We start from the raw sequence: 15,863 nt of genomic DNA, 5'->3' as shown, positions 1-15,863 counted from the left end.
TTATTCCAGAGAAGGATGGGGATGGATGAACAGGGATTCTGTGGAGGGTAAACCCACCTGAACTCAGTTTTCCCTTTTGGGATGACAAATATATGATATGTATGATGTGACTTCATGACACAAATCAAGTCATCAAACCAAAGCATTATTCAGTGTGAGGCTACTAACATTTGCTTGCCTGGGTTTGGCTCATGTAGGAAAATCAACTCCAAAAGCATCCAAATCATGAATTCATGAACCATGAAACACTGATTATTGTGGATGTGTCAGTAAAAAACACTTTCTGAAAACACCTTCTGGTTTTCTTGCAGTGTTGTGTAAAGTAGTCCATCAATCAATTTTCTGCTGCTTATCTGGGACTGGGTCGCAGTGGTAATTGACTGAGTAAGGAATCCCAGACATCCTTCACCCCAGCAACGCCCTCTAGCTCCTCCTGGGGGATCCGAAGGCGTTCCCAGGCTAGAAGAGATATGTAGTGCCCCCAATGAGTTCTCGATCTGCCCCAGGGTCTCCTACCAGTTGGATGTACCTGGAACATCTCTCTCCCTGAGCTCCTCACCCTATTTCTAAGGCTGAGCCCTTACACCCTCCGGAGGAAACTCATTTCGGCTGGTTGTATCCACGATTGCATTCTTTCAGTCACTATCCAAAGCTTGTGACCATTGGTGAGGGTTGGGATCCAGACCGACTGGTGAATTGAGAGCTTTGCCTTCTGGCTCAGCTCTTTCTTCACCACAATGAAGAAAGAGTACAATGCCCGCATTACTACTAATGCTGCATCAATCCACCTGTCAACCTCATGCTCCATCTTACCCGCACTCGTTAACAAGACCCTGAGCTACTTGAACTCCTTCACTTGGGACAGTAACTCACTTCAGAGTGCAGTCCACCTTTTTTTTTTTTCGGCAGAGAACGATGGCCTCAGATTTACAGGTGCTGACTCTCATCCCGACCGCTTCACATTCGGCTGCAAATCGTCCCAGTGCCTGCTGGAGGCCACTTTATGTTGAAGCCAACAGAACCACATCATCTGCAAAAAGCAGAGAAGCAATCCTGAGCTCCCTAAAACTGACACTCTCTTCTCCCTGGCTGTGCCTTGAGATGAAAATCACAAACAGAATCAGTGAAAAGGAACAACCCTGGTGGAGCCCAACACCCTCTGAGAACAAGGATGACTTACTGCTGAGAATGCGGACACAGCTCACACTACGGTTACGTAAGGACTGAATGGCTCACAGCAACGGCCCTGGTACCCCATACTCTCATAGCACTCCCCACGAGGTGCCCAAGGGGACATGGTCATAAGCCTTCTCCAAGTCCACAAAGCAAATGTAGACTGGATGTGCCAACTCCCATGACCCCTCAAGTACACTTGCAAGGGTGAAGAGCTAGTCCACTGTTCCACAGCCAGGACGGAATCCGCATTGTTCCTCCTGAATCTGAGGTCTGACAATCGACCAGAGTCTCCTCTCCAGCCTGGGAGGCTGAGCAGTGTGATCCCCCAGTAGTTGGAGCACACCCTCCGCTCCCCTTTTTTGAAAATGGGTACCACCACCCTAGTCTGCCAGTCCACGGCACTGCCCCCAATCTACATGCGACACTGAAGAGGCGTGCCAGCCATGACAGTCCAACAATGTCCAGAGCCTTCAGCATATCAGGGTGAATCTCATTCACACCCGGCGCCTTGCCACTGAAGACTTTTTGACTAACTCAGAGACCTCTGCCAGGCACATGTTTGAGGCTTCCCACGAGTCGTCCAACTCTTCCACCTCCCCAGAAGGCATTACGGTTGGGTTTAGGAGATCCTCAAAGTGTTCCTTTCACTGCCCGACGATGTCCCCAGTCAAGGTCAGCAGTTCTCCACACCTGCTGAAAACAGCCTGGGCTAAGTCCTGCTACACCTTCCTGAGCCGCCTGACAGTTTGCCAGAACTTCTGTGAGGCCAACTGAAAGTCCTTCTCCATGGCCTCCCCAAACTTCTCCCGCACCGAGTTTTTGCTTCAGCAACCACCTGAGTTGCCACCCTTTTGGCCCTTCAGTACCCATCTTCTGCTTTAGGACACCCCTGGGCCAGCCAGACCTGAAAGACTTCCTTCTTCAGCTTGACAGCCTCCTTCACCACTGTTGTCCAGCGGGTTCTTGGGTTGCCACCTCGTAGTGCTCAACTAAAAGTTTAAGCAGTCTGCTTATCAAGAAATTGAAAATTAAGCCATGTTCACATGTTTAAATGAAATCTGGTGTTAGCCGGTTTAGTCTAGTTTGGTAGTCTAGTTTAATTGGTGAGAATTCTTTTATTTGAGGCCTGTTGAGGGGGTAAACAGTACTTCAAACACAAACACAAGTGAGTTAAGCATACTTTGGAATAAACTTTGTTTGATTTTCCCATGAGGGAGTGAAGGAGGTAAACAACAGTTTGAGCAGAATCTTAAATTATCCTCCTGTACCAGGAGGTACACACACACACAGACACACCTGCGTCCACACACAAATAAACTCCAGATTAAACTTATTATCCTTCATTTCATGTTTGCTCTCACTGCCAATATCCAGCACACTTACACTCAGCATGATGTACGCTAGATCACTTTGTGGTGCACCTAATGTTTACTACTGCTGGTGTTTACAAGTCTGCTTAAACAAAAACCACCAGCCATTTACCACGGCACCTACCACCGCCGAGCAGCCGACAGTCTGTAAAACCACTAATAATGCAGAGCATTGTGTGTTCTCTTAGTGGAGGGGAAAACATAAAGAAGAAATAGTGCCATAAAAAGTGTGCATAATTATGATTTCACGAGTGTAAATTGGATTTAGTGCAACAAAAGTTTCTAAGAAAGGAAAGCGTAATTAAACACAGCCTTTTAAACAGACGGATTTCTGGGTTATGTATGTTGTTATGGATGCAGCAAAGCCTAATTAAATACTGTTTTGTTTAAGAATGAGAAGCACATTTGTTTGTGTGTTTGACTGAGAGTATTTCTGAGTATGTGCGTGTGTGTGTGTGTGTGTGTGTGTGCGTGCGTGTGTGTGTCTTAAGTTTAAATGCCTAAGAAGCTGCTGGCTCAACATAAGGCCCCCAAATGTTGCCAAAGAAGCGCAGCACTGTAAAAACTATACAAGCATAATTAAACTCACAAATCTCTCTCTGTCTTCTTTCCCTCTCTGAAATCCCCTATCTCCTCTCCCCTCCCCTCTCCTCCTCCCCTTTTCAACTTTGCTCTGTCTCTCCTAGACTTGTGTTTGATGAGTTATATAAATACCATCCCAATGGAAAAAAGTGCGTCATGGTACAGACATGGTACAGACTCCTGTCTTTGAAGGCCTGTGTGCATGCATACGCACACACACACTCGCAAAGACGGAGCCCATCGACCTTCCTTGCCTGAGAGTCAAGTGCAGACAAAAGTAAGAGAAGGGAAGAGAAGATGAAGGTAGAAGAGACAAATTCTGAGATGGAGATGGACAGAAAGAGATGGAAAAGTGAGGTGGGAGCAGCAGAAATTAAAAAAGGAGAATAAAACGTGGACAGGCAGCACACGGTACCCTGCAATAAGTCATTTGAAAGTAGTTCTTGTAGTATTTTATTTACAGAATAGCCTTGATCTACCTATTGTGTTATATAAAAACAATCTTCATCCCTACATCTCTTCTTGTATGTCTTTCTCAATCCAATCCATTAGCTACTGTTCTTTCCGATGTCCAATGTTGTCCTGACACGTCAGATTTTCTTTTATCAGAACACAGCAACCTTGTTATTGCTTAACTGTCCACTACAATATTGATGTGCTTGCTAATTATCCTTTTGTAAGTCAAAGTACTGCAATGTACCTTCTCTTTTGCCAGGCCGCACTGGTGAAACAGAGATTAATATTAACATACAAGCCAAAACAACATCATGAATGCCAACATTTTCTTCACTAATGGTGACTTAAGAATTTGTTAAGGATAAGTAAGGGTTTGGTCAATCACTGAATCAATCAATCAATAAACCAAGCAACTAACAAACCAACCAATCAATAGGTCTACATAACCCTTCAATTGCAATCTTCAATTGCTTTACCAACCAAAATACCTGGTAGATGTCAATAAACATACCGATAAAGACAAACTGAAAAATCTACACACCATGACCTATGCAGTAAGTATCATCTAATGCACAGATGTTTGATATAAATAATGACCAAACTGAACAAAACAAAATGAATAAATAAATCATAGCCTGAAAGTCATCACTGGACAAAATATGAGTCCCAATCTATGAATCTATAATCAAATGATGAATTAACTTAAAAGTGAACCAAACAAGCCTGCAAACCTACTGTTTTTTCGTGTTACACAAAACAGCATTTAATTCGTAAGACAAAAGATATTATGACAAAAAATTAAGCATATCATTTAATATGTGTTTACTTGTGTGGGGGTTTTTGTGTGTTGCAGTGATGAGCCGAGAGTCATACAAACCTGTAAGTAGTCTCGCCCTGCTCTTTCCTTCAAAGGTTAGTGCGATGTAGAGGAGACAAAGGGAGAGAGATCAGTATTCCAGCAGATTAAAATAGCATTATAACAGAAGTTTCCACTAATGGATATGGAAGGCATCAAGCCAAAAGGCAGTCAAAAAAAGTAACACATGCAAGCTATGGCCATGCACAGTAAGGCTATAAGTGTTAGCTGAAAGACAGGCATGGAAATCAGAAAGGCAAGGATCTGAATCTGGTGTGTGTGTGTGTGTGTGTGTGTGTGCGTGCGTGTGTGTGTGAAAGTCTGGATGGTAATATAAATACTTGAATTTTACACTCCCAACACTTAGAAAACATTGCTAGCAAACCTCTAAAACAACAAATTACGCACCAATGTACCATGTCTGGCGTAAATTTGTTGTAATTGGATCCTCATAAAAAAAATGTTAGATTTTACTGTGGAAGCCAACTCATTTTTTTTTAGCAGAATTTAGCATTATTGACATTTAACTAAGCACACAGACAACTTGTCTTGCCAACAGTCATGTGAAAGTATGTCACACTTTCCTTTCTGTGAGGACAAGGTAAATTCTTCTAATGCTAATTTCTTTACTTCATCTGTCTGTTTGTATCTGTTGCATTACTACTGCATGTTCAGCCAGGTCAGGTGACAGGCTCCTGAATGTCACACACCATTCTGGGAGGCATGGGGAGACAAATCTGCATTTCTTTCACATGCCCTGACTGAGGAAAAGTAAAAATCTGAACGTGAACTCAATAAAACCTCAGGGAATCTGTTTTGGGATCTGGTTTGGGTGGAAAGTCAAACCTTTACACCAAAACAATATGAACTACTAAACTGAAAAAACTGGACTAAGCAAAGATACCAGGAAACATTTTAGCACTGAACTGATGTTGGAACAACAACATGCACCAACACTGAAATCCAATGTCAAAATGACAGAATTCTTGCATTAGTTTGTAAATCTAAAACTTAAATATCTTTTTGCTATCAATTTAAAAGTTGTTGACATATTTTATACATTTATACATTGAAATCATCCACTTTGTTGTGTTAATGTTAAATTGGCCTCTGTCTGTGTATGGCTGTTTGTGAGAAGCTCACTGCTTTGTTAGCATTTCAAAATTTCCAAATCAAATAGTTATAATTAAGGGGAGACACCCTCACGGCTTATTAACACAGCTATGTACATTTCCCTGAGGAAGACCTGTAGTTAGTCAAAATGCCGCAAAATAAAATTAAAGGAAGCCTTGATTTAGTGTGCGGGTACTGCTTGCATTGAAATATTAACAGCTATGTCCCTGGTTTGCATCCAGCTGGTGACCTTTGTTTGATGCTATCCCCCATGTTCCACATCTCCCTCCTTTAATTCCTGTCATCTCTCTACTATCGCTATCTAATAAAGGGCATAAAATGCCAAGACAAACTATTTAAACAAACATATATTATTCAATATCTCAGCAACTTCCTATATGCTGTTCAGCAAGGCACCACAAACCACTAATGTTTGACTGGACATCTCCTGGATGTGAACATGTGAAACTGTCTGAATGTGTTAATTGTATTAATGTATTAATAATGATGCATGCTAAGCAAAACATCCCTGAGCAGAAAGGCTGAATACAGGTATGCTTATAAGAGAATGATCATAATGATGCATAACAGTGAAATACATGGTAGAAAAATGGAGGAAGAGTTGAAGCCACATTGATGGGACCGAGCAGACACCAGCTGAGGAGGAGAGATGAGGAAAAGGGCTGAGCAGCAGCGGCCATGTTTGTAAGTCTGTAAGTTGTTACCTACTTGGCAGGGCTGCAGGTATGCAACGCCTTCAAATGAGGCTTCCAGGTAGCAATGGAAACCGAGTTCTCATCAGCAGCATAACTACGCCAGACACACTACGTGCAGAGTCGACAGGATAAATAAAATAATGATAAATGAAACAATTAATGGGGCGAAGTGTGGGAGGTAAAAAAAAAAAAAAGTTGAGGGAGGATTGTATACATCCGGGAGGAGGTGAGAGAAAAAGGTGAGGAGGGGGAAAAAAAAGAAAAAGCTGATTAGTTTTTTGGGTGTGTGTTGATGCATTGTGGTTGGGGGGTTGCAAGAGGAGGGAGGTGGGGGTGGTGGTGGTGATGGTGGTGCTGGTGGTGGGGATACATGCCTGAGGGGGGGGAGGGCGCTTTGGTAGTGGTGCCAGGTGGCTCTGAGGTAGGGACGAGCACCGTCGGTGGAGTACAGACGCCAAGCCGCCTGGGTGGGGGAGGTAACAGAGGTGGACAGGGCACACACACATTCACATGTATACACACACATATATATATACACACACACACACACACACACACATACGTGACACAGAGGGGCAATGGCACAAACATGGTGAGGAAATTAAGGGACCGTGATATATGTGAACATGTAACATACACAAGGTTTTCAATGCATGTAACCAGCTGGCAGCCACACTGAAGATCATCAGCTCTTCATAGTGGCGAAGAGAAGCTTGTGTTTCTAAACATATACTTGATAACTGATTTGTTTTAATGCAATAGGAACCTATCATTTCATCACTGATACATAATGTTCAGATAATGTCACTTTATTGGCTAGCTAACCACACTTTCTGGTTAGCTGAACTATTCCTGTCTTGTTGCATCTAGATTGCATGCTAGCTAACTTTAGAAACTACAACTACAACCAGTATGTCATTGAGATGAAAATGCATCAGTTATTTCAACCTGGATGTCAAAAAACGATTTACAGGACAGAAGAGAAGAAAAATACATATTTGTTTCTATGCAAAATGTTTATTTTTTCAGATTTTTCTCTGATAATTAATCCTTTCTTTTTAAATACTGGATATTTTTTGACCCTTTTCAGGAATCAAAAATTATTTAAATGAAACAATTTGAAAGGGGAAAAGCACTTTGGTTGATCTGCTCATACAGTGAAACAGTGACAAGTGGTCACATGTAGACATTGATTTGTTTAAAGGGGACACAAGCAAAGAAAAAAAAAAGGTTTGGAACGACTGAGATAAAAGATAAGAAAAGATGGTCATAATGTAATAAATAAAAATTGTAGCATAAAAAAGTTTTTGAAAAGGTAAATAAATTAAATCTGAAAAAGAAAATTGTTTATTTTTAGGTTTATTAAAAATACACACATATAAGGACTTTAAGGAATTAACATTTAAACATCTACCAATAAAATGTTTCACAGAGTTATGTAAATTAGTCTGAGCTGAACTGTAGCTACATGGCAACAATAAAAATGGAAATTAATCTCGGGCAGTCGCATCAAAATGTGACTAAAAGTTCATTGAATACATATGGGTTTAAAATATAGCTGCAATGGAAAACCTACCTTTATCCAACATTATGGATGTTGGTTTGCTAAATAGACTTACTGCTGGTTATCTGGCAGTACAGACAGTTTTTTAAAGTTCATCCAAGTTTGACTCATCAAATGTGTTTTGAAGCATTGATGCCACGTAACGATTAATAACTTTAACCCAGATTTGGAGAAAAAAAAAACGTAGCTGATTAGGCAGTTTCTTCATAAATGACATACATTCACCACAATCTTTTTTACAGGTTGTTTTCTTTATATCTTAAACCATAATTTACTTGCTCTTCACTGAACCTCCATGATGGTACCAGGTGTAGTTACAAGATTTGTGATATGACTGGAAAGCCTTTATATAAACACTTTACACAGACAGGGTGGGAAATTAACACCGGCCACCTGCCAAATGCTGGCCAATTTTGGCTGTTGGTTGTTATGCTACTCTAGAGAGCACTTTAAAATCATTTGGAGATTCAATCTTGTTCTAAAAATACAGTTGGTCGGCAAAATAGCTTTTTTTTTTTGTAACAGGTGAAATTTAGAACAGACCAGCTGCTGAGGCTTGAAGACAGTGGTAATATCCTTCCCAGCAAACAGACAGAGACACACAGAGCACACACTGGTTTGAAGCATGAGAGCTGTGTGAGATGGGGGAGTGAAGTGACGGGACAGAATAGTAATGTCATCCACATATTTAACACATTAAAGCTCCTTCCAAGTTTCCTGTTACCTGTTGAGGAAAATGTTATGAGCTTGGCAGATGACAGACAGTGACCAGGTGCTTGATACAAAGCCAATGAAACAGAAACAAGATCAACACACGCAGGATTAATTGCGCCCTTAGTGTGTTATTCAGGAACAATTGGGCTCCAACTGGTTTTTGTCAGGCATAACAGCTGATATGTATTGATAAGAGGGGGAACAGACAGTCCACCAGACAGCCAGACAAAACAGTATTTAAAATTCATTCACTAAAACATAAGCAGTGATCAAAATATATCACCAATTTAATCAGTCAAATCTGAGGATGCTGTGATATACATATGGTTAGAAAGCCAGGCAGGTTTTGAACAATACTGTCTTTATCAATACCATCTAAACCACTTACTTGTAGGTGAAACAAAAGTAAATACACCCATAATGTTTTCTATAAAAACCTACTGTATAATAATACATATCCACCACTGCGGTAAAAGACCAGAGTGTAATATTTAGTGGCATCTAGTAATGAAAACAAGCGTGTAGGAGAATCTAGCCGCAAAACACATGAAAAACATGAAAGTCCCTCTCTAGAGCCAATGTTTGGTTTGTCCATGCTGGGCTACTGTAGAAACACGGTGGTGCGACATTGCAGGCTCCATGGAAGGGGATCCACTCCCTATGTAGATATAAATGGCTTATTCTAAGCTAACAAAAGCACAACAATTATTATTTTCAGGTGATTATACACTACTTAAAACACACTTATGAATATTATATTCCATTTCTGCCAAGTCCGTCCCGCTAGATGCCACTAAATTCTACACTTAAAACACATAATGTACAACTTGAAAATCATTCCTCTTCCATTATTTAAACCCTGAAGTGGTTTTTCTATTGGTCTACTTTAAATGACTGCTCCATTAAACAACTAGCACAATGGATTATGAAATATTGAGGATAGAAAATAACATTTATTGGCTACGTTTGTTGGTGTGTTTGAAAAAGGACAGGCATTGGCAGCCTGCTGTGTCATATTCAGTCTAGACATTTGGCTGCATCCCATCCTGTCATCGGGAAACTGATGTAGTCTTGTCAAACAGACAGTTTGGGTAACAATTTTGTATTCTCAGGGCTCGTTCCAGTTCCAAATACGTAATAGCGAAAATTGGGCTACTTGTAAACTTAACTGTATACTTAAAATCTGACAACTCTTTTGGTTAGAGTTGCGTCTTAACAGCTGCTACACCAGATACTATATCCCCATGTTTTAACAATAGATTCAGTCACTAAAATATTATCTTAACTGATAGAAATGATAACCAAGAGTATAACAAGGTTATAGAAAATCAGGTTATAGAAAATTGGATTTTAAGGACAAAAAATACCTAGTGTTTTTTTGAAAATAAAAAAGGTCAAGGTAGTTCATAAGGTAAACAAGGAACAGACAGACACACACACACACGTAAGAAACACAGAGCAACACACATACAGTCGCACCCGCACTTCACAGCACAGTCTTAATTGTTCAAGTAATGCAGCTGGTCTTGTCTATTACAGTGAGTGACGGTGTGGAGGTGCGTCTGCCCAGGGAATGATCACCATGGAAACGACTCATAAATCCCAGCAGCGTGTGTTGCTGTTGGACCTGAGAGACGGCAGCGTGCCTCACACACCGTTAGTCATCATGAAGCTACATACCCTGACATTACGGGGATGGGCAATACACACACACACACACACACACACACACACATTGTGATAGAAGGAAAGATGGTGAAAATACACATACATGCATTTTAACATATTCCCAACACACTAATTAATAGGTAAAGAGTGGACACGTACACTTATGCTTTAATAGAGACACATGGACACCGAGTGTAAAGCTTAGAGACAGTTAAAACAGACACACACACACATGAAAATCTGCAAATAAAAGGTGAGGTGGTTCTCTGTATTCACTCTGGTCCTCAGCTGCTGCTGCTGCAAAAAATAAAAAAACCTTAAGTGATGAAGTGTGTCTGCTCTCTGCATGTGTGTGTTACCTGGATGAGGCTGGCAGCTGGGTTCCTCCTTTTTTCAAAGTGCTTCTGTCGATGCTGCTCCTGCACCTTCAGGGCAAAACCTGACCCCAAGATACCCTACATGCAAAAACACACATACAAACAGTGAGTTTTAAACCCGCAGAAAATTCCCCAAAGACAACTAGGTCCCTACTCCTGATAGTATTAGCTTCATGGAGCTATTGAGGAATAACAGTAATGTGTGTGTGTGTGTGTGTGTGTGTGTGTGTGTGTCAGAGAGAGACTTACAGCTGGCAGGGCAAAGAAGGAGATCCCCAGAAGAGCAAAGCCGGCTGATAACAATCGCCCTGTCCATGTCTGAGGGGTCTTGTCACCATAGCCAATGGTCGTTAGGGTGATCTGAAGGGTCAGAGGTCATTTACTCATTCATTACTCCCTGTTTAATAAACACTCAGTAGTGTACTCCATCGTGGGCAGTAAATTGTGATTTCAGACACTTATGAATCATTATCATTTTGCAGCATCGCTGACGGCTGTGGTGTCTCACAACTGTAATTTTGTCAACTGTAATTATGAAATGTGGCGCGCTGCATTCAGGCACTCAAATAAAATGGTGGACAGAAAATATTGTGCACAATGTATTAAATAGGGAGCTATTTCAGACATAGCTGAGAAGTATATAGGTCAAATCACACAACTAGTACTTATACAGATGGGAATATAAGCTGTCGCCTTCTAACATCCTAAAAGACACATAAAAAAAGATGTGCTTTTGTGCTCTATATCCTATTTGATCCTTTTTCCTAACCTCATATTTTTACACAGCTTTCTGGGAGCAAATCTTTTACACAACCCGATTGAATTTCTTGCAGTTGTCCATGGCTTCATTCCTACTACATCTGTGTTCCTGCCACTTAACAAATTGGATTGTTTGTTCCACAAATTGCTTGACTGAAGCAGTCAGAGTGAAGAGCGAACGCTGCTAATACAAAGCCTAGTGTTTGTTGTCATTTACTAAAAACATGCAATTTAGCCACAATACACGATCTAATTAGTTTGTTAACCTTGAATACCATCCAAGCCCACATTTGCCAAACAAAGCAGTAGATAACTAGTTTGTTGACTTTGTGAATGCCATGGTCACGGTTGTTTAATGACTATTCAAACCGCTCTTTCAAAAGTAATTACAGATTTGTGTTGTACACAAGGAACAATGTGTCTATTGCTAAAGCCTTTTTCAATCAATTTAAATTCATAAATGCAACACCCACATCTGTTGAAGGGCTCACTGTGTTATATTCAAACAGTCTAAAGATATTTTATACTTGTTTTCCAAATTAAGCAAAAAAAAACTTAACAAAAGCTCAAACATTATGAGTATATGGATAAATGTGGATATCACAGATATGCTGGACTGTAATTTCTAATTCTCAGTGCTCAGTTGTGATGGCTCTTGGTTTCTGTTTGTCAGCTTTTGTGTTGACTCATACATCTTAAAAGGTTTCAAAAGCTATATTACAGCTTCTACGATCGGTCCAAGATGCTTTTACTGTCTACCAGAAAGAAAGATGCTCTAAAGGCCACAGAATACAGGAACACTGTGTGTCTGAGTGTCAGTCCCACAAGTGTAACAGACCAGTTTCACCTGGCAGCAGGAGATAATTGAATTTATTGATTGGTCCATTTCTTGTCTGTGTTGTCTGTTTCCGTGTTTTCAAAGTGTAATGGGTTTTAGATGTAAGAGGAAACAGTGCAGTACAACCAGCCAAGTGTGACTGAAAAGGCCATTCCTGTTGGTTTTTGTACCGCAGGTGTCATTAAGGTCGTGCAGATACTGTAAATGGAAATATATCACTGCTGTCAGATAAAAACAGCAAATCTTTGATCTTGCTCAGGATTAAAAGGGTTCAATAGTTCTACGCTTCACGCGAAAACTTATTCAGCACCTCTTGCATTATTTCAAAAGATGTTATGGTTGTTTAAATCCTAAAAATCTCTTTGTTTGATACAGTATAGCACACATCACTTTAAGAAACGAGCATGAACGATGGCACAGATTTCACCAAAAACCAAATAACTAAACCAAACTGACTTTGAAAACGCCTTCAAACTAGTTACAATAACCACAGTAAGATTGCATTTAAAGGGCTTTTAAAAAGGCCTAAATGTGTTTACTGTGTTCAAGTGTATTTGTGTGTCTCGTTATGTGTGTGTGCGCTCACCGTGCCCCACCACAGAGCGTCAGCGTAGGTGGCAAACTCCTTGTTGAATTCTTTCTCCACCAGATAGACCAGGAAGGAGGAGAAGATTAGCACCAGGAAGCCAATGTACCAGGCTGTCACCAGCTCCTACAAGACATACACCAGACAAACACAATCATTATATTTCAGAAACAGACAGTAAAGCTTTATACAATATGTAGTCACAATTTGTTTTTTCACCATGCTGTACTACACATTGAAAAACACATATGAAAGGCAACTGGAAGAAGAAACAGGGAAAAACATCTTTATTACTTGTTGTGATGTAAACATGACAAGTTGAGCCTGATGGTTAATTATCATCTGTTGTTCCTGGCCCGGTTGGTCTTAAAATTTAGTTTAAGAAAGTACAAAATCATGAAACCACACATATTATATAATAAACATACATGCAACGGGCACATAGAGGAGATAATGCCAGTGTGTATAAAGCACATAAAGCAAGAGCATATGATGTGTCTGGGGCAATGGGGACTTAAAAAAAAAAAAATCAACACTATAACATTACACAGGATACTATCTGACATATAGCTGCAGCCGAGACGTAGCTATAGGAGAAGATCGATACTATTTATGTTATGTCTGTTTGATGAGTATGAAGCTGGAGCCAGCAGACAGTTAACTTAGCAAAAAGACTAGAAACAGTCAGCCTGAAATACAGCCTGGCTCTTCAAAAGCTCACTAATTAACATGTTATAGCTCATTTGTTTAATCCATACAAAAGTTTTAAAACAACCGTTTTTCCGCCATTTCATGGGGGAGTTTGTGTCTGATCGGGACCAGTTACAAGGCAACTAGCGAGGACTGAAGGAAGTTATTTGTCTTGTTTACTGTAACAACCGATTACCCATAAACCTTTAATCTTACTTTTAACCTTTTTGTGACTGATCTCAATTCCAATTCATGATCATTTTTCTAATGTCTGGAGTCTAGAAGAAACAACTACTGGCAAAAATTTCCTTTAATTTTTTACTCTGTTTTTGACAAGTGCTACATGAATAAAGTAAATTGTTATTATCAGTAGATTTTATTGTGCAATCTGGATTACACAATATAACAACTGGTGGTTAGCATGAGTAGCAATAACCACTATGAACACACAAAAAGCGCCAAGATATTCAAGACAAACAGAAAATCTGAGAATCCATCATAACAGAACTGACTATACTTCTTGATTGTCATGTGATCTTTATGACGTGGAGTGCAGAAACACTGCAACACTGATTACCACTTTGAATATCTTGAACACTAAATTTAAAGTTCAGAAGAGGAGAAACAGTTCAAAATGTCCTACCTTACTATGTGCATAAACTACAGATCCCAGCAGCTTCCAGGTCCCTCCCCTGCGGTCCATGCGCACCATGCGCAGGATCTGAAGAAAACGAAGGCTACGCAGCGCAGAGGTGGCAAAGATGTTACCTTGGCTACCGGCTGAAACCACAGCAACTGAGGCGATGAGGACAATGATGTCTGGGGAGTAAAAGAGCGAAAATTAAAGGTCACAGGTTTCACAATATTTGTAAAAGGAATTGTGGTTGACTCACCCACTTTCTTGATCCATCCATCACCTTTAAAACAACTATTGATTCACTACAGGCTTCTTGTTTCCTTTTCTGTCTCTGTTAGTCTTCTCCCGTCATTCTGTCTGCAACCCTAAAATCCCCCTCTTTTTTTTCTCTTGTATTTTCCCAAAATTCTTTCTCCCTGCAGGAGCATCATGAGGAGGACAGAGAGCGACTATCTTCTATATCAATGTGATTCCATGCTCTTTTTGATTCCAGTTACATTAACCAGTTACTGAAAAGGTCATTTTAAAAGCACTGTTTGTCAGCTCATCACTTAAAAATACTCTAACAGGATGATATTGAGAATATTAAATAGAAATACATGTTTCTATCAATACTGTTGCAAAATAATGATTAATTTCTAGTTTTCTTGATTTTCAATCTAAACTTTGAGTATTTTTAACATGCATCTGGGAAAATTAGGCCTCGGGTAAGAATGAAAAAATACAATAATAAAATGTGTTTGGAGTTGTGGATGTCTTAATTGATAAACTCTACAGTTAAATAGCAACACATCATGAGTTTTATTTTGACAGTCTTTCCAGAAATCAATTAAATCCAGTGAGACAGCTTGGTGTGATCATGCATGGTTGACACTGAGCGATATCTTTATCAAGGATTTCTATATATATATATATATATAGCATCTGACTTTTTTTTAATATACTAGACTTCACAGGTTTTTGTCTGACAGTGTGAGACAAACAGACTTACCTATGACACAGAAGGGTTTCCTGGCGAAGCGGAGGCGTCCCTGCCAGCCTCGGTAGCGGCAGCAGCAGCCAGCGCTCCATATCCTGATTATGTACTCTAGACCAAACACCACAATCATCACAAACTCCTGCAGGACAAAAAAAACCACACATAATTAAATCATACACACACTCAAACGTAGAATCACACAATAAAGACAGTGGTAGCAAAGGGTCAAGGACCGCGTTTGTTGCTGAGTTTGTCCGTCTTGTTTTACCGCTGGAACTGCACAGATCAATTTGGCACATTATTTCAATAAGCATGTCAAAGGACAATTAGGTAAATGTTAAACAAATCACTCGCACTATCTGTACTGTACATCTTTTTGAGTGTGTTTTTAAGTCACTTCCAAGCTTTTTTTTTTTTTTTTTTTTTTTTTTTTTTACGTCTCCTGGCAGGAAAAGCACAGGTCACATTAATAAAGTTAATAATGATTGTGTTCCATTTAGCAGTGCCAATTCCAAGGCCCTCTTATTACGCATGCAGGCTCCCTGGCTGCACTTGCTGTGACACCTCAGTGGAACGGAGCCATTGTTAATGTTGTGAGTTACACCGGTGATTTTCCTGCTATGACAGTTTAAGATGCCTGCTGTGAGGAAGGCTTATAGCTCAACATTAATGCTAAACTAGCTATATAAGTCTAAAACAGCTACCTGGAAGAAAATCATTTGTAAAATAACAGAACTGTCCTTTAAAGTTTCATCACAACCAAATCACAAAATTTACATAAA

At 40.0% G+C, this 15,863-nt stretch overlaps 1 protein-coding gene across 6 annotated transcripts in view; it reads right to left on the bottom strand.

Annotated features, from left to right (window-relative positions):
• The window catches only part of kcnq5a (potassium voltage-gated channel, KQT-like subfamily, member 5a), a 113,479-nt gene that overhangs the window by 14,627 nt on the left and 82,989 nt on the right, over nucleotides 1-15,863 (bottom strand). For 4 of the 6 annotated variants that reach the window (XM_042433345.1, XM_042433342.1, XM_042433344.1 and 1 more), the window contains 7 exons: nucleotides 15,094-15,220; nucleotides 14,109-14,284; nucleotides 12,776-12,901; nucleotides 10,842-10,952; nucleotides 10,575-10,670; nucleotides 6,283-6,377; nucleotides 4,462-4,488 (listed from right to left, as the gene is read on the bottom strand). In XM_042433345.1, the coding sequence (XP_042289279.1) occupies nucleotides 4,462-4,488; nucleotides 6,283-6,377; nucleotides 10,575-10,670; nucleotides 10,842-10,952; nucleotides 12,776-12,901; nucleotides 14,109-14,284; nucleotides 15,094-15,220 (758 nt within the window). Of the gene's footprint in view, nucleotides 1-4,461; nucleotides 4,489-6,282; nucleotides 6,378-6,643; nucleotides 6,733-10,574; nucleotides 10,671-10,841; nucleotides 10,953-12,775; nucleotides 12,902-14,108; nucleotides 14,285-15,093; nucleotides 15,221-15,863 lie in introns of all 6 variants that reach the window. The other 2 variants (XM_042433346.1, XM_042433347.1) reach the window with 2 other exon arrangements.

Source organism: Thunnus maccoyii, chromosome 14 (assembly GCF_910596095.1).
Source record: "Thunnus maccoyii chromosome 14, fThuMac1.1, whole genome shotgun sequence".
In the NCBI taxonomy this organism is placed as follows: domain Eukaryota; kingdom Metazoa; phylum Chordata; class Actinopteri; order Scombriformes; family Scombridae; genus Thunnus; species Thunnus maccoyii.
This window is presented reverse-complemented; position numbering and strand designations above follow the sequence as displayed.